This window comes from Calypte anna, chromosome 7 (assembly GCF_003957555.1).
Source record: "Calypte anna isolate BGI_N300 chromosome 7, bCalAnn1_v1.p, whole genome shotgun sequence".
In the NCBI taxonomy this organism is placed as follows: Eukaryota; Metazoa; Chordata; class Aves; order Apodiformes; family Trochilidae; genus Calypte; species Calypte anna.
In genome coordinates this window covers 336,860-355,041 of record NC_044253.1, presented here as the reverse complement: position 1 = coordinate 355,041, position 18,182 = coordinate 336,860, and the positions used below count along the sequence as shown (strand labels likewise).

The window sequence follows — 18,182 nt, the reverse complement described above, 5'->3', positions numbered from 1 at the left end:
TGATCAAATGTTCAGCATTTTAACAGAGCCACCTTTGAACTCAGCCCTTGCAACGTGTAGGTTTAACAGGCTCAGCTTTCAGTTACAGGTTACTGGGAGCAGGAGGTCAGAATCCCAGAACTTTCAGGCCAAATTCAATGCACCAATGAGAACCTTAAACTGCATGGAGACAACATAAGTACTCCAGCACTGCCTTGTAACTCGGAGGAGGGATTCTAAAAAAAAAAACAAATGGAGGCATCTAAATTCACAGTTCTGGGATAAATGGCCCTTCCACCTCTAATTGTGCAGATAAGAATTCCTGCAATTCCAGAAAGGGAGACATGAGCAACAAAAGAAAAGAAACCAAACCAACCAAACAAAAAAACCCATCACAAATTAAAAAAAACAACAAACCCCACCCACCCCAGCTCTGGAGAAGGGCTCCTTACTCCAGGAGGCTCCAGGAATTCTGCCACAGGAGGCACAATGGGGCACTCCCCACTGAGCCAAGCCCAGACTGCTTTTCACCCTAAAGTGCTTGGATTCAAACCTCCCTATGACAGAGGGCTCCAGACACAGGAGACAGCAGGGTTTCCGTATTACTATCATGAAAAACGTGTTCAACATCAAAAGTCTTACAGTAAGATTCACTGTGCTTTTCTAGCCATAGAAAGACAAAATCAAGTATCTAGTATTTCACTGTAAGGTAAAAGTTCAAAAGAGATAATGTTGGTAAAGTGAGAATAATACAGCATGTATGCCTTCAGATGTTAAATTCTGTGCCAGTGGAAAATCCCAGAGAGCAGTTTAAACAAATCTTAACATGCCTTTCATGCCCAGAAATGTGATTCCCCTTACAAATGCCTAAGGCATCAACATCATAACTCTTTCCTCTCCAGGCTTATCCCATTTTGTTCTATTCTCTTAAACAAACAAACAAAAAAACCCAACCACCAAACAGGTATTTCTCTTTTTTCTGCTCTTAGCACAGTAAATCACCTTTCAGACCATTGCAAACTCTGTAACAAGGGCAAACAAGTTACAGGATCAATTTTTTCAGGTCTTAAAGCATTCTTAGAAATAAACAGAAAGACAGACAGATATTCATTATTTCTCTGAAAACAGACTACTACACAACTAAAAAACTGGTGGTAATGAGGTGAATGGAATGTCTTTTACTTCCACTTCTGACAATTCTAGTGTTAAAAGCAGTTCCAAAGTAAGCCTCACACAGTATAGATATCAATCCCCCTTTGATAAAGAAATAGAAACATACAAATATTTTGTGATTTGCCAAGGTTACAAAGAAACCCAAGGAATAGGATGCCAGACCTTTATTCCTGAATAGCTGCTTACAGTATCTCCTATGGCAAACTGCAGAACAGATCTTGTTCCTCCAATACCAAAACACAGTTCAAACTCTTTGATGGTGCTCAAAATCCATCAAAATAAACGTGATCATAGTTTATACAGAGATTGTACCCACACTGTGAAGGCCTTGCCACTGTTAAATGCTGGGCCAGCAACTGGAGTGTGAGAGGTAATTAAATTTTTAACAAAAAAACAACAAAAAAAGACAAACTAAGTTCCTGAGTTGGGTGAAACACTAATGAGGGTCTCACTGGTACCTTCAGAACCAGCTGCAAGTCTCTGACCTCTGCCAGCAGGGCAAACAAGAAAACCACAACCTAACTGCCCAGACCAATTCACTCAGGCCAGTGAAAGCAGGCTGCTGAGCATGAGCTTTAGTTAGCTTTTCTTCCTTAACTTCATTTTGAACTTAGCAGTCAAGTCCAGGTTCATGTGTGGTAGATGTGACTGAACCTACCTTTGCTTTCAGGTCAGCACAGATCTCCTGTTGCTTTTGTCTGGTGTTAGCCCACACTGCTTCTGTCTCATGAGCAGCTGAGGCTTCAGCAACAGTGGTCACTGCCTTCAGTAAAAAGGCTTTCCTAGCTTGAGTCCAGCTTAGCAGCAAGGCTCTGCACTGGTTCCTGATAAAATGGTAATGATGCCAAGCTTTCTCATACACAACCTAAAAAAGTAAAGCATTTCAGGAAGGTTTTTTTAAAAAAATTATACATTAAAAAAATAATTGTAGACATTCCTGCAAACTTGGATATAGTTGGTTGTATTATTGTATCACTAATATTCCTGTGGAACCCTGTGGAGCCCAAAAATATTCTGTCAGGTACCAGGTAGGGGGCAGTCTGCCAGCACTGGTAGGCAGTGACAGCCCCACAGCCTCTCCCCGCTTGCCTGGGCAGCATGGCACCTCAGTCTCCTCTTGTCTGAATTACACTTTTGGAATATGAATAAATCAAACACAATGGTCCCTTCCTGCCTGAAAGTACATAAAATACCAGTAGATCCTTTCAAAACATCAGAGATACTGAGCACTTTTATCAAGTAGGCACTTCTATTTTTGTAGGAAATTGACCTATAGACCAACAGAACGCCAATTAAAGCAATTGTACAAATACAGCACAGATGAGAATAAGTTTCATTATTTTCTTTCATAACAGGCAATTTGGAAACAGACTTTTAGACAGCCAAGCAGCATACACCACCTAATACAAAAGGTGAGTGTTTAATCTCAAATACACCTTTCTCTTGACTTATTCAGTGAGGTTCCTGAGAATATTCAAGGTTCAAGCCTTTGACAGAAGTAGTAACAAGCAAATAAAAAGGCTGCATAGACTGAGGCAATAAAGTCTTGGACTTGTCATCCACCCCAAAAAATACAAGTTACAGGGATGAAGGTGAGACAGTTGCCTGCTCCCCGTGGTGAAGGAACCTGCATTCCTGATGCTAATTTCCAGGTTTTGGGCAGATGCACAGGAGGATGCACAGACACTGCTGTCAGCTCACAGCTGGATAGAGTGGTACCACTACCTCTGGACCCCCTCTTTGGCCAAAGGCACCAGGCCACCACGTTGGAAACTCAGAGTGCTGTTGCTGCAGTGAGTCGTGCTACCAAGCACCCAGAGCTAAGAAAGTCATAAACCAAAAATGAGATGGAGAGTTTGTGCTTCTAATAACAGAGCACTCGGATGAGCTGCTGCTGGATCGAGCACCTGGGACTTGATTCCTGATCCATTTTCAGAGGGAAGAAGGCATGGAAGGCTCTAAGCTTAGCAGTCTCATGTAACAAATGTTTTAAGAATAGAAATTTAGTACTGTTTTAAAATATCTGTATTTGTTATGCTAATATCCACACTAAGAGACTACAATTCAATGTAGAATTATGATTTTTAGACCTAGAATTTTAAAATTTGAAATGACCCTGCAAAGAATTAGGGAAACTCACCAGTAATGGCAATGCTTAAAATATATCTGTATTGTACAAAACACAATTATTTAGCCCAGTTCTCCCAGGCAAAAGTTCTGAAGCCCACAAGAACTTTATTTTTGATGAAATTATCCTAAGTATCAGTATCATTTCACTGTTACTCTTTTGCTTTAGGCAGTCCTAAAAGTCAAGGAAATAGATGGTCTAAAAATACATGCAGAGATTGAAAAAAAAAAAAAAAAGAGACTTCTACTTTACTTATGCCATCCTGAAGGGATCTGGCTTTGAAATGGGTTTCTCTATTAGCTGCTATATGCTTATTCACTGTGGAGAGTAAAAGGAATCAGCAATCAATTTGAAAGACATTATGCACAAAAATAGCCTTTCCCTGAGAGCACAAGACAACTTTCCACTCTTCCTGTTATGTTTGTGCTACAGACAAATTAAAATAACTATTCCTAGTCACTGCAACAACGTTATACATCCTTATAAAAATAAAATAGCAAGAGAAGCAGAAGAGAAGAGAAGCTGTAGAGCAAGAGCATGCTAACAAACTTATTTTATGAATTTGGGTATGTGGAGCTACAAAAGCTCCACATTGGTTATTTTTAAGAAGAGGTTTCCAAGTTCATATATTTCTAAGGCTGGGACATCTTTCTTCATGTGCAAAATAGCATTTATCATTAAGAAATTTTAAAATAAAAAACTCAGAAAAAAGTTTTTTAAAACAAATGTCTACTACATCATTTAAGAATTTAAATAATGGATCTAATAAAATAACACTGACCAGCTCCTGCCTGGATTTGTGAGGAAGGTATCTCTGCAGTGCATCGAGGTACAAGGTCCTCCTCCTCTGACAGCCTCTTGAATACTGATTGACAACAGTCTGAAAAACCCACTGATCTTCTTCAGTCCATTCAAGGCTCCTACAGAAATGCAAAAAAATTGGTTCCACTGTAATTTAACATCTGAAAAGGAGGAGTTCAGTTCTAGTTTGTTTTCAGAGACCAAACCTTTCAGTTTAAACTGGGTGTTGATCAGAGCAGAGAAATTTAGATTTATTTCAGAGAAACAAAGCAAACCTGCATTTCTTTTCTACTGTCACCATTTACTGTGCCATCACCCCTGTGAACTGGCTGTTTCCTAAGGAATGAGACTGTTTCTCCAACACATTACATCACGGAATAGCCACAGCACATGGAAAATAGTGTGGAAAAAAGAAGGTATCTATTCCTACCACAGTGCAATAAATAAATGATCAAACAAATGATAAAGGAATGATAATATCTGTATGTAATTAACTAAATAAATAGTTTAAAAATCAAACTTCTGATAGCCATAAACTCACTGTTTTTAAAGTACCAAGTGCAGTAATCAGTGTGCTTTCATGTGTTTCAGCAAATGAGAGAAGCAAGAGGCAACATTAAAGCAGAACAGAGCACCACAGATTTTACCCTCGATCTGAACTCTGGTTCTTGTAGGGATTAATGTCAGCATGAAGCTGCTGCACAGCACCGAGTCAGACAGAAAGGTGACTCTGTCCCAGTGGCCTCTTTTCAAAAAGTGACCCAGTGCCTGGGGACAATTAAAAGAGGGAAATCACAAGACTACTCCCCCTGAGATTCCTGCAGCCTCAGACTTCCAGTGCTGGTGTCTTGATGTTTCACAGCACTGTGCTCAGAAAGATCTTGGAACAACTTTATCTTTACACAGGCAGAATGATCAGGTATCTTAATAAGAGAATTCCTTGTCAGGTGTCCATCGGTATTTAATATTACACTAGATTTTATAATATGATCTAGCATCTCTAAAGAAAGAACAGCAAACACAAGTATTAAAAAATTTCCTGTGTAATCCAGTTTAACACAACTCTTCCTTAAGTAACATTGTATAGCACAACTGCAGTGTATTATCACCATTGTACAGGATTCAGGGACACCAAAAGAGGAAACAGGAAAATTTTGTTTCAAGCAATGGGAAGCTCCACCTGCAGACACACCTCAAGAAAGCAAAGACCCAATATCCGATTTCTGCCTCCCACCTGCTTCTCAAGGTTCCCTCTGACTTGTATGTTCTTTGAATGGCGAGATAACAACAAATCCTACTGCTCAGGATCAAGATGGAGAAATGAAGGTTTGTAGAAAACACTCCAGGGAGAAATCAGCTATATCTAGAGCTACAAGTAGTTCATTGTAAACAGTGACAATGACTGCCAGTGCCTTGGTTTGCCAGCTGTGCTGAGACTTCCTCAGCTGTTCATAGAAAAAAAAAAATAAACAACCCAAAAAACCCAAACCAAACCAACAATAAAAAACCCAGAAACAAACCCTACCATCGTGATCCAGCCCAGAGTATTCATAACCATTAAACACATGGAGAATTTAAAAATACCCTGCCTGATTTAAGATGTTACCTCACTTAAACTTTTGTAAAGTTCCAGTAAGGAGGACCTCATCTAAAATGAGTTCAAAGTGCCAACACAGGTAACAAAATTTAAGCTAAAAATCAGGTTTCTTCAGGGTCAAGATACAGACAAACATTTACAAAGCTGAACACATGACCCATATTTTAAACGCACTGCTGACCCCTCTCCTTTGTGTCACTAAAACAGCACAATCTTTAGCTTGTTTCAGCACTGAAACACAGCAATTGTCTTATATCCAGCAACCCTGAGGCAGCTGCTTCCCTTGAAACAGATTTACCCAGCATTAATCCCTGGCTTTACACATTCTAAAGAATATAAACAACTGGGAAGGGGAGCTACCCTCTCCACCCCATAATCCCCACAACCTACTCTTGATGCACTGCTGCAGACTGCAACAATGGCACCAAGTGAGATGTCACCCTCCCCGACTGCTCATCGTGTCACTGCCAATTGTTGTACCAGAAACATCCTGGTAAAAGGCCTCAGAAGAGGAACTAAATTTGCTTGAGTTAGACCTAATCCCATTCATCTGAAAGGATGCTGCAGAGGATGAACAGTGCTGAACATGCAATACTCCATTCATCCTTCAGTTATTTAAATAATTCAGGCACCCTTGGAAGTTGTACCAAAATATAGGAGCACTTAGAGAAGCATCAGCTGTAACATATTGGTTCCAAGTCCACAATTTGTGGGATAACTCAGGACTCTGGTCCTCCCCAAACACAAAGAATGGTATTCTAGCTGCAGTAAAGGACTGAATTTAGATTATAGAGCATTATAACCCTGTAATACCCTTGAAAAAAAAAGCCCAAATTCTTCTTCGGTTCCTGAAAGCAATAAACACCATAATGTGCACTCCAGTGGGGCTGAAAAGCACACAAAGATCAGAATATTAATCTGATTTTTCTTCTTTGGAAATTGTGTACATTTTCCAAATTTTCTAAATAGCTAAACAAGGAGATGTGCAATTCCAGAAGACAAATATTAACTTAAGGTTCTTCACATTCAGGCGTATGATGAGAGAGGAAGAACAGCAAAGAAATAACTCCTAGATGAAGGGACTAAGTTATCATATTCCCATATAATCATCTAGTTCTCAAATTACAAAATGAAGAAAAAAAATGTATTGTAGGAGAATGTTTCATATCTTTGGGTAGAGAGAAATGAGAATAATTGCAAAAGTTTCATTAGGGGTATATAAACGAGTAGAGTACAGCAGATACATACCAAGGTTAAAAATCTACACCACTCAAATTTTAACAGTATTATCTGTGTTTGCTGGACAAAAGTGAACATCATGAATGACAAGAAAACAAAATCACAAGGCTGTAATTTATTTCCCTTACAAATAGGTTATTTTGTCTTGAAAAATAGCTACCCTAAGACATATTCAAGCCTGGCATATGATCAATGAAAAGATCATGGTAGATTTTTCAACTACTTTCATAGGTTCTGTTGACTACATCAAAGTTTTTGCATTATTCAGTAGCACACATACTGTGTGGATCAAGGGATTTACAGTTATGGATTTTCACCAAAATTGTGTTCATCATAAAATTATAATTAGTATCACTAGAAAGACTTTGCAAACATGTAATGATTTAGTATTTGTCACAGACTTCCTCAGAAAGAAAGGCTGTTAAAACTTCTTCCATGAGAGCAACTGTATCAAAACATCAGGGACAGCAGCAAATGAACTGCCGTAAATTTTCTACTTCCAGCTTCAGAAATGCTATAAATACAGTAAACAATGTTTAGTTAAGTCTCCTCCTTTGAGTTGCTCTGAATCACAGCTAAATACATTTTTGACATTTCTTAGTGATAAGATTTACTGCAGTGATCCAAAATTTGTGAAAAGATTGGTCCTATTTCTCTGCTTTATAGATAAACACATTCTAGATCTCTCTCAGAGAGATTGTACTATTCTGACATGAATTTGATAGTGCTATTACCACACAGAGAGAATTATTTCTGTTCATACAAAAGCATGGGAAGAGGACATTTGATGCACAGCAGATTGTTGGTTCTTTAATCCACCAAACATTTCAGTTATTATTTCAGATGAGAGCTTCTGAAAGGACTGGCTCAGCTCCCTCAGCTGTGCAAACAGTGACCAACCATTTAACCCCAGAGAGCTGGGCAACACCTCGGCTGTGCTCTGCACTGCAGAAAACAGAACCAGCCCTATAGACTACAAAATGCATTACAGCTATTTATTTTATACCTAACAGAAGAAATCAAGAAGCAGAGAGCATTACCTATACAAATTTTTCAACTGTTGATCAATCTCTTGAAACTTAGACCAGTACCCACGTGCAAGCTTTTGGTATTCATTGATAACTAAGGTCTTCAAATCACCATTGGGGTATTCCAAAGACTGTAGTACTGAAGGAACTTCAAGGAAAATTCTTTTTTTCTCTTCAAAAGTATGTGCTAATGCCTGTGATGAAAAAATGCTGCTCAGCAGGCTACTCTGCATCACATTTTCTCTCTCAAAAATTGCTTATTAAACTAAGAAAAAGCTTACTTCTGTTTTATGGTCTTCAAGCTCTCTTTCCAAAGCATGACTTTCAAGGATAAGGAATTCCAAATCTGCCTTCTGTTGCTTCTTCACAAATTTAATCTAATTAATGAAATATGTTACTGTTACTTCTTTATCTTGTCATAATATGAAAGTTCTGTCTTAGAAACAGAGATGGATTTCCAGGTCTACACTGCTGTGCTTTTACAGACTTTAGTGATGCACATCTGCAATACAGCAAGTACAGAGACTGCTGGGTACTCTGAATATGAGTTGTGTGCTCCACATATTACATAAAAATAAAAACAAAACCTAAACATCATGATCATAAACTGTAAAAACAAAGTTGAAACACCAACCTGCTGTAACATCTCAACTGGACTGAACTTAGATTTCCGACAAGATTCTTCTGAGAGGTAACATTGCATTTCAGACAGCTTCAATTTCAAATTCTCTTTTAGTTGCCAGACAGGAACTACAGTATTTGCTTGGTAAGTCTCTCGTTCCTTTGATAATTTTTGCTCTGTATTCAAAAGGAGACATAAAGCTTTCTCAGCTGCTCAAAATATTACACAGCACTGTGCTTTCTAAACCTAAACCTGCCAGGACAGGGAATTAAACTCAAATAATCAAGATAATTTTGACTATAATAAATAATAAATAAATTAAAAAACAAAAATTCTTACCCAAGTCCCTCATATCCAAAAAAAAATTGTGTTTATGGCTTTCTTCATCAAGAAAAGTCAGTAGTTCTGCTTCTGTTTTTTGCCTGCAAGGTAAGAATACAAATTTTACAGAAGCTTTAATTTCTTACTTATTAAGTTTAAAAATGATAAACTTTAAATACTCTAAGACTTAAGTAAAAATGGGGACTCCTTGTCTGGAAAGTTATGAAGTGCAGGACTTGGACATGAAGGTGGTATGAGAGCAACCCTCCTCTGAGCAAAATATGCTCCCATTGCTCTGCTATGCATCCAATACACAAGCTAAGACACAACAACAGGATTAATGTTCCTTGTTTTAAGCATGAACTTAATATGTATCTCTAGAAACAAACTCTGAAGGAATCAAAAAGTATCTGCTGACTCCTGATACTCCTACAAATCTTGGCAGGTTGACTGGACAGCTTCAAGATCATCAAGGAGAGGTTCACACAGAACAACATCCACTCTGATCTCCTCTCCCTTCAGATGTTCTCTTTGTGTCTGCAGATCCCTTTAAACGTGGGTCACAAACTTTCATGCCCTGAACAGAAATTCTCTTTAGTTCAGGTATTTTAATCTCTTCCTCTCAATATCCCTAGCAGTGCTTGCTTGTAGTGTTTCTTGAACAGTGGCTAATTCAGAATCCTCAGCTCTTACCTGGTCTCACTCAGTAGTTTGTGCTCTTGCCACCACACTTGCTGGTGCTGTTTCAGCAGCATTTGCTCTTTGCTGGTTTTTGAAACTTGCTCTGTTTTTTTAATCTGCAGGAAAAATTAAAGCTTGTAAGTATTTCAAAACTGTTCAATAGCTTTATCAAATGCCTTCACAAGGGAACTTTGTGGTTCTAAAAGCTTTTTGAAAAAATGTGCCTTTCTAAAGAAGAAAGGGTTCAAATGTAACCAATTTCCATGAAAAAAAAATTCCAATTCGAATCACAATTAAATGAGAGGAGAAAGTTGAAAAAAAATCAGTCCCTTTTCTTTTTTCACTATTTTTCCTTTCTTTTCCCAGGAGGTGAAAGGGGGAAGATGAGGATGAGAAAGAAAAATACACTTCCTTATAGGTGCAAAGTTGAAAGAGTGAAAGCGTGTCTCTTAAGAAAAAGAATTTTTAAAACTGATTACTAAAAAAGAGTGCTTTTTCAAAATCTATACAATTAAAGAGGCTCTGGATCTGTCTGAGGGCTTCACAAAAACATTGCTTCCAGCCCCAGATAAAACAGAAAGACATGCTTTTCAGACAGATGGGGTTACTGCTTAAACTAGCAGAAAAGCCATCAGGGAAATGCTGATAAAGGGGTTGCCAGATGACTCTGGCCAACCAGCAATGAAGAAAAAAGGATTAGAAGTCATTGCCAGTTTTCTCTCATCCTCCCAGCACCAAGTCTGTCCTCTGGCCTCCAGGGAAACGCAGGACAAAGCAGCATTCCAGTTCAGAATCAGCTCCTTTCCTGCTCCTTCTCTTTTTGCTGCCTGGCCACCACCTTTCTCCCTGACACCAGACAACTCCTAGTTGCAGACCCCCTCCAGATTCCAGAGGCTCCCACAATTCACACAAATACCCCCTTTTTTTTTTTTTTTTTTCCCAGACCTCATGCAGATATATTATTCTACTGCAGAATGGTAGCAAGACCAGGAAAAAAAAATCTGGAAACTCTTGTCCTTGTTCATAAGAGGGAGTAATGAGCAGGGAGGTAGGAGAGAGCAGAGAGCAGCAGGTTCTCAAAGGGGAGAGCTGAAGAACTGCTCATGGCTCAGGCATGAGCCCCATCACAGCTCCAATCACAGCCTCTTCTTCACCCACCCACAAAGGTAAAATCTGAACTTTAAAACAATACCTAAAAGTTGGACCTAGAAACTTTCACACCTCTCAAATGAATCCAAGTTTAATGCATCCAGCTGAATATACCTGATATTTAGTTAGTCATATCAGAAGAACCACAGCTAGAGTGTGGTTAATCCATAGTACTTTTGCAGCAAGCCTGCTTTAGTGACATTATTATTATTTGAGTAAGAAGTTGCTACAGGAGCTGTGGACAGATTATGTGACTGCAAATGAAAAACAAGATGCCAAGGAAGCTGCATTTGTAACTGTGCTGTGAGAGTTTGAAAACATTTGCTTTATGCTTTCAATAAGTACCTTGCAATGCTTTTAAGTCAAAGATAATGTCTCATTATTTGTATGGTTCACATATTTTCATGTTTAAAAAGTTACTTATACCTTCATCTCAATTACCACCAGGTGCTTAAAACCAGAATACTGTATTTAGAGTAATAGGAGATCACATACATCTTCAAATCAATTCTAAAACTGAAGTGAAACAAAAATTGAAGTAAATCTGTACATAAAGTTTAATATGCTCTTGAAATTATTTTTATGCAACAGCAATGACATTCATCTGTAACTGCTGCAATATCAGCTTTTTCCTATTTGTGCTCTATTTTTCCTTCTTAGGCTGTCAACAACTGATTTACCATTTGCTTCTCTCATCTCCCTCAACAGAGGAGTTACCCAGCACTTCAAAATCAGGATAGCCTGGATCAGTAACAAAAAAAGTAGTAGATGGGAACACATTCTATTCTCTGTGGAGTTTTCAGCATATATATTTCACTCCCTTTTTTAGAACTTTATCATAATCCCATAGTTCTTCAAACTTCCCTTCAAACTCTGCAATCCCATCTGAATGAGGACTCTGAATTATACTTTATACATGCCCAAGACATCAGATGATCAGGTCCCTCAGTCACCTGGACAGAGAAACTCTAGTCATGGCATTTTGAGTGGTTTCTATATTCTTTAACTCCAAAGGCCATAAATAAAATTGCAAGTGTTCAGAGGAGTGACCAAGAACTGAAGAGACAATAAATGGCCACGTTAGCACAGGTCAAGCATACAAAAGTATATTATCCTTGCAGTTACCTAAAAAAGCATTCAAATAGCATTGCTCCTGGAGGACTGTTTCAAACTGGTAATTTTTTCCTGTTATATTTTGTTTCTCAGCCTAAAGGAACTGAATGTGTATCAGTGAGAATTTCTTCAGAAATCACTTTTCTGTGAATTTTTTTAAAATTATGTTACACTCATCAGTGAAATGGTTAAACACTGAAAGCAGTTCCATTCTCACAGGAGTTACTACTCTTAAGTGTTTCAGAAATAATGTTTTACACTATTTCCACAAAATTTTAAAAGAAAAACATACGCTGACAACAGAGGCTCCAGAGAGGTTGTAGACTTCTTGGACATCTGTGTTTCTCACAGTTTGACATATACTCTTCCTTCAAAAAAAGCACTATTGTGCTACTAAAAATACAAAACCAAAGAATGTTTCTGGACATCCAGACCAAGAACCAAAATCTATTTATTCCTAACCATCTTCACCCTCCAGCCCTTCCCCAACTATTTGCAATATGTGAGTACTGTTTTGTTTTCTTTCTGGATGAACCTCCCCTTCCCATTCAAGTTCTTCAATACCCCCATTACTTCAAGTAGTTTATGTAATGAGTCTAGATGAATTTCCTCAAAGCAGCCAAATGCCAACGTTTTCTGGTTTTTGGGAAGCAGAACCCACACATATTTTGCATCTCTGATTCAAACACATTCCACACTTCAATATAAATGTGTCCAAATCATGATCATGCTAACTGTGATAAATTCATGTTTTACCCACTTTTATAGCCATTTCTTATGCCTATTTATCCTCAGGTACCTTGGGGCAGTCATAAAATATGATCACTAAATTTTAAAATAATTCACATTACTAACAATATAAAAGGCATACCTTTAGTTGAATTTTTTCAGATGCCATTTTTTCAGCTGCAGCAAGTTGATAGAGGTGTTTGTAGTCAACAGGTCTATACTTCCGGCTGCAGAGACCATTTCCCATAGGAACAACCAGCTTTTCTAGTTAGCACATAAAAGATATGCAGTAATTTCAGATTCTGGAGAAATATTTTTAAGCTTGAGTCATAACATTAAAGAACTGCAGACAGAAATGATGAATTGCAGACAGCTGATGAATAAGAATTATAAGCAGACATGAGCTAGGAGAAATTACATAAGAAACATTACTTTGTTTGCAAAGAGTTTATTTTAAAAGGGTTTTTTTCTATGTGAACTTTAATAAAACTCTAGTAGAACCCATTTATAGTGAATTATTAAGTTCTAATACAGAAATACATAACTTTCAATACATGCATTCTTATTTCACAAAATGGAAATGACCTTCAACATTTATTGGAATCTATTGACTGAGCAACAGGAGAAGTATTTTCTAAAAGGTATACTAACTATATAACTATAAGATGCATTTACATTTCCCACTGAATCTCCAGCCATAAGAAGAACATAATTCCTCTGTTAAACTTCCGCGGGCTCCTGGGAAAACAATGCACTTCCATAAAAAGAGAAAGACACTAAACTGCAAGGCAAACATCATACTAGGCTCCTGCTGCATAGAGCATGGATTATAATGTCCTCTTTTTGCAGTCCTATCATCAGCATTTGAAAGACCATGATGGTATTAAAAGACTTGTCCAAAAAACCAGAGGAAGCAGTTTTGCTAAAGAAGAATTTGAAGTCAGTAAAGATTTATCCATATTCATCTTTCACCACACAATGAAGACACCTTACAGTGATCCCTCTAAGAAGTTTCACTGAGGAATTGACATATTCTGTGAGCAACTGTTATCTCAAGTTTATCATGGAGTCCTGCTCTGAGCTTATATTCAAATCCTAAAATCCACTGCCTTTATTTCTCCTTCCCCTTGACAAATTCCTAAGAATAACAATTTCCACCATTTCATGATCACTTTAATCCAAATCATAGTATGTACATACTTGAAACTCGCTGAGGCAAGGACTGAGAAAACCAGCAGCCATCAGAAGGAAACCAGAAAACCAAGGCTATAAATCCTGTCTGAACAAGATTTGTATACAGAAAAAGAGAAGCATGCTCAAAGTAACCTGATATTAATCAGGTTTTCCTGGCTTATTGGACTGCACCAGACTCCCATCAAAACTGAACTGCACCTTTCCCTGCCCTCTAATCATCATCTACAGCTGCCACAAGCAATCCCATTGCATTTTCCACTCTGAACTTGAGAGGGTACCACACCTACCTAGAGGAAGGCTTTCTCCTTTCCTCCAGCTTGTCACTCCTGCTTTCCTCTCCAGTAATCTTCTCAGCATGCAAATTATTTCACCAGATTAGTGTTAGGCTAACCAATTTATAGCTTTAATCTTGTATTTTGACTATTTTTCTGTTCTCTATGCAACTTACACAAAAAATGTTCCATAGTGTGATCCTTCCATTTTATCCCTCCTATGAGCTTAATACGAATAATCTCCTTTTTCCCAGTTTTTAGGCCTCTAAGTAGCTTTGCTCATCTGTTAGCTTTTATCATCAATCCAAATTTAGAGTTCTCATCCCCAAGACAGCAAGATTTTGTGTCAAGATTTTTTTCCTTCTTTCCGAGACTGCTCACAATGCTGTCCAGCAGAGATTCTGGAACATCATTACATGCTGGAAGAAGCAGAAGTTCAGCTGTCAAACCCTCTGGAAAGTCACTGGTTCAGTTCTTCCTCCTGCTCCCCACAGCTTGTGATCACTGCTGGGAGTCATTAGGGGCAGAGAGCTCAGTGTCCACACACATGGGCAGCTGGGCACTGCCAGAGCCCAGCATCCTCACCAGGGCTCCCTGCAGGCAAACGCCTGGGAGGTAAATTAGCATTTGTCCTGTCATACTCATTACAAAAGAGTCAGTAATTGTTACTAGTACTACTAAAGGCCATTAATTACTGCCAGAACTCCTTGGTACAGTGCCTGTGAACCTCATGATCTTTAAGAAGCATGATAGCATGATCCAGCATCAGAGACCCCCAGGTAGCTGCAGGATAGCACACTATGGTGCAGGTAAATGCCAAAACAGAGGCAGGACACTGTCATCTTCCCAAAGATAGGAAGTCCAAGTCTCTCCCTGCAGCAGCTGCTCTAGTGGAAGGTGTTCCTGTCCTTAGCAGGAGGGTTGGTCCTAGATGACCTTTAGGGTCCCTTGACACCCAGACCAGTCTGTCAGTCTATGATCAGAATGCTGTAGCAGCTTCAGTGCATAGCTATTAATTGCACAAAGTATTTTGTGCAATTGTGATTGTGATAAAACAATTAAATTTGACCATGATGGAATACATACCTGCACCACTAATCCTAGTTGTAGAAGATGTTCCATGGTCTGGTTCACTCATTGTTAGTTTTTGTACTTCTTATATCTGTTGAGAAACAAACATGTTTTGAGAATTGCATCATTGTGGATGCAATCTAGAAACACATAAAAACAACTATGAATTGTATTCTCATAAGAGAGGACACATCTCACCAAAAATGTTATTAGACAGAAATTCAACAATTCTTTCATTTTAAGAGCAATTTCATGTGCCTTGTATCACTTAGCAGCTAAGAAAATTCCTTGATGATCTGTAATGCCATCACACGTATCACCTAATTCTTTGCTTTATGCTTATTTCTTCAAGAAGCACAAAGACAGTTTATGGGTTGCTTATAAAGCGAATCAACAACACATCGGAACTTAGAGAAAGGGAAAAGCATCACATTATATTGAAATTCTTTATTTTAAAGCTTTTTTGATTGACCAGTCTAAAACAGACTCACATACATCCCTTGCTTAGATGACCTAGAGTCATCACAACTCCTAGCCTCATTCAGGAAGATGTGAATGTTCAACTGTGGCTTGATACTTCTATAACCATACTGATATTCTTACCAACATTAAAAAAAAGTGCACCAAGTCTATTCTTATGCCATCAGATACAACCTATATTGACACTAGGCCAAGAAAACAAGGAAAGAACCAACACAAGTATTTTGAATGAGCATGACCCTCCTGCAGTGCAGCCACTAGAGATTTACAAACCAGCAAAATCATTTCTAAGCAAAAGCAAGTTATTTTTTTTCCTCGTAGAGTTAAAACTTACAGAGGAATGCTGATTTTTCTTAGCACAACATCAGCAAGGCCACCACATTCTGAGATTCTGCAAACAGAAATAAGTATCTCTGTATTAGACTTGGGGCAGATTGTCTGCACATGCTTTGTGGAACCTTTTGGGCTTTTTAGATTTGTAATAGCTCAGTGACAGCAGCAGCTTTGACCAAGGTGCCAGAACTCCTCAAATTAAAAGTAAGAAAATGTAAGTACAAAGGGAAACACAACATGGAAGAGTTCTAACTACAGAATAAGACATCAAAGTTCCTGAGAAGCCCAAATGAGAGACTTGCAACACTGAAAACTGCCTTTGCTGGATCCATTACACCCATTCTCTCTCTCAAAGAGAGCATCATGGTGCTGCCACACCATGATGTGGTGCTGCCACACCAGCATCACTCTTCTGCATTACCCATTTGGGGAACCATCATCCTAATCCGGGTCCATCTGTCCAGCTTTAAATGACAAGCTTCTTCCAACACAAGCAATGCTGCTCTTTTTGAAAAATAAACATGGCTACTACAGACAGATTAGTAGCAGCAGAACTACCCCTCAGCTTTGTTTATTTATCCCTTCAGCAAATGGTTACTGTATGTTCTTTCTGACATGTTTCTGATAAGATGTCAGCATTTTAACAAAACTTCACATATTCAACTTAGCCTCCACTCCATTGAAAGGAAACCAGGAGAGTAGTTCTGCAGAGACAGAACTTATGCAAAAAAACCCCAATTTTCTGCCCAATTTCTGTAATGTTGGGACTACTGTGTTTTATTTAATAAGTGCTTATTCCCTTCTAGCTACCCATCTCTATTCTGCAATGATGTCATACATTTGTATTTGATTTCAGCCTTTTAACAGACATTATTTTCTATTATCAGAAATCCAACATTATAACATCCATTTTCAGTGTTTTAGTGAAGTTAAGATGGTTTTGGAAAGGGCAAGGTCTGTATAAATCTGTATTTTATCTACAATAACAAGAAAATGTATCAATCAAAATGATAAAAGCCCTGAAAGTTTAAATTTATTTCTGCTTTAAAGCTGGTATATCTTAAAACCATTCAATGGAGTAGAAGTTCATCCACGCCTGAATTCAAATACCCTGCTTCAAGGCTTTGTTCAAACTTGGATACAGTCTGTAGCCTGGAAGTCATGACAGATCCCAGAATGTACAAAAGATGAAGCAGACATGGAACAGAAGCCTTCAGTACATAGGAAACCATTCCCCAAGAACACTGCCTCAGCTATGTCTACAACCAGCCATGACTAAACCTTTTAGCAACAGTAAAGGGCACAAGCTCTACCAGTCCCCTGTTGCTCCTCCTGGTGATAATTTAGTCTTCCACCACAGTTCAGAACTCTTTCAGGTAATCAGCATGACGTCTCAAAAGATTATGCCCCAAATCCAACAAAACACTTCATTCTTAATGTAAACACTTGCTTGTGCCCAAGGTACATGACTTAAGTACATTTTTAAATACAGAATACCAAATATGAAGAAGGATCCCACTGCCTTTCATTTAAATAGAAATTAAACTCTGAGTGTTTGTCAGCTCTTCTGGAGTAAGCACAGCCTGCAGCCTGCACATCACTCCATGTGCTGGGGATGATTCATGCCCCGTTGAGGTCCCAGTTCTACAAGCATGAGTAGTCCCAATGAGTTTAACATTAAAGGAGCCTAGATTTCACTGCTTCAGTTCAACAAGTTATTTGCATACATAAATCTCTGCAGATTCAGGTCATGAGTGTCATTTTTTCCTCTCAGCTAGACTGCTGCTAACCAACAGGAGGGCAAAATTAGAGTGGTGGCAGAGTGCTCAATGAGGTGGATGTGCTAGGACAAAATTTTTTGTGCAGGTTTTATATCAGTCACATTATTAAATGTAAAATCAATAATACAAAGCCCTATCAACTCTACACACACAAAAAATTAACAGCGTAATCAACGACAGATTAATAGCTACTCACATCCTGTGCAAAGGAAGGTTGCTTCATTTTGCAGGGGTGGGTGTTGCAATCCTGTCAGTGACTCAAGTAAATACACCATTAGAAACCAGAAATGAACCACTGACCTCATTGAAAACTTCAAATACAATGCCAATAGGAACTGTGATTATAGGTTAAGACAGATGTTTCCGAAAACATCCAAACTCTGAGGGGGGAAAAAAAAAGATAAATAAAACCAAACAGACAAGTTCCTTATTTTCAGCACTTCCTTTTGAATATCTGGAGATTTCTTGAAGCATTTTGGGAAGTCTTTTCC

The 18,182-nt window shown here is 38.4% G+C and overlaps 1 protein-coding gene across 1 annotated transcript in view; it reads right to left on the bottom strand.

The window, feature by feature from the left end:
* The window catches only part of CCDC148 (coiled-coil domain containing 148), a 41,607-nt gene that overhangs the window by 15,409 nt on the left and 8,016 nt on the right, over positions 1-18,182 (bottom strand). Inside the window, exons 2-10 of the mRNA XM_030454522.1 lie at positions 15,113-15,188; positions 12,703-12,824; positions 9,582-9,685; positions 8,907-8,989; positions 8,580-8,743; positions 8,227-8,322; positions 7,958-8,139; positions 4,062-4,200; positions 1,811-2,017 (exon numbers count right to left, since the gene is read on the bottom strand). Of these exons, the coding sequence (XP_030310382.1) occupies positions 1,811-2,017; positions 4,062-4,200; positions 7,958-8,139; positions 8,227-8,322; positions 8,580-8,743; positions 8,907-8,989; positions 9,582-9,685; positions 12,703-12,824; positions 15,113-15,164 (1,149 nt within the window). The 5' untranslated portion in view covers positions 15,165-15,188. The remainder of the gene's footprint in view (positions 1-1,810; positions 2,018-4,061; positions 4,201-7,957; positions 8,140-8,226; positions 8,323-8,579; positions 8,744-8,906; positions 8,990-9,581; positions 9,686-12,702; positions 12,825-15,112; positions 15,189-18,182) is intronic.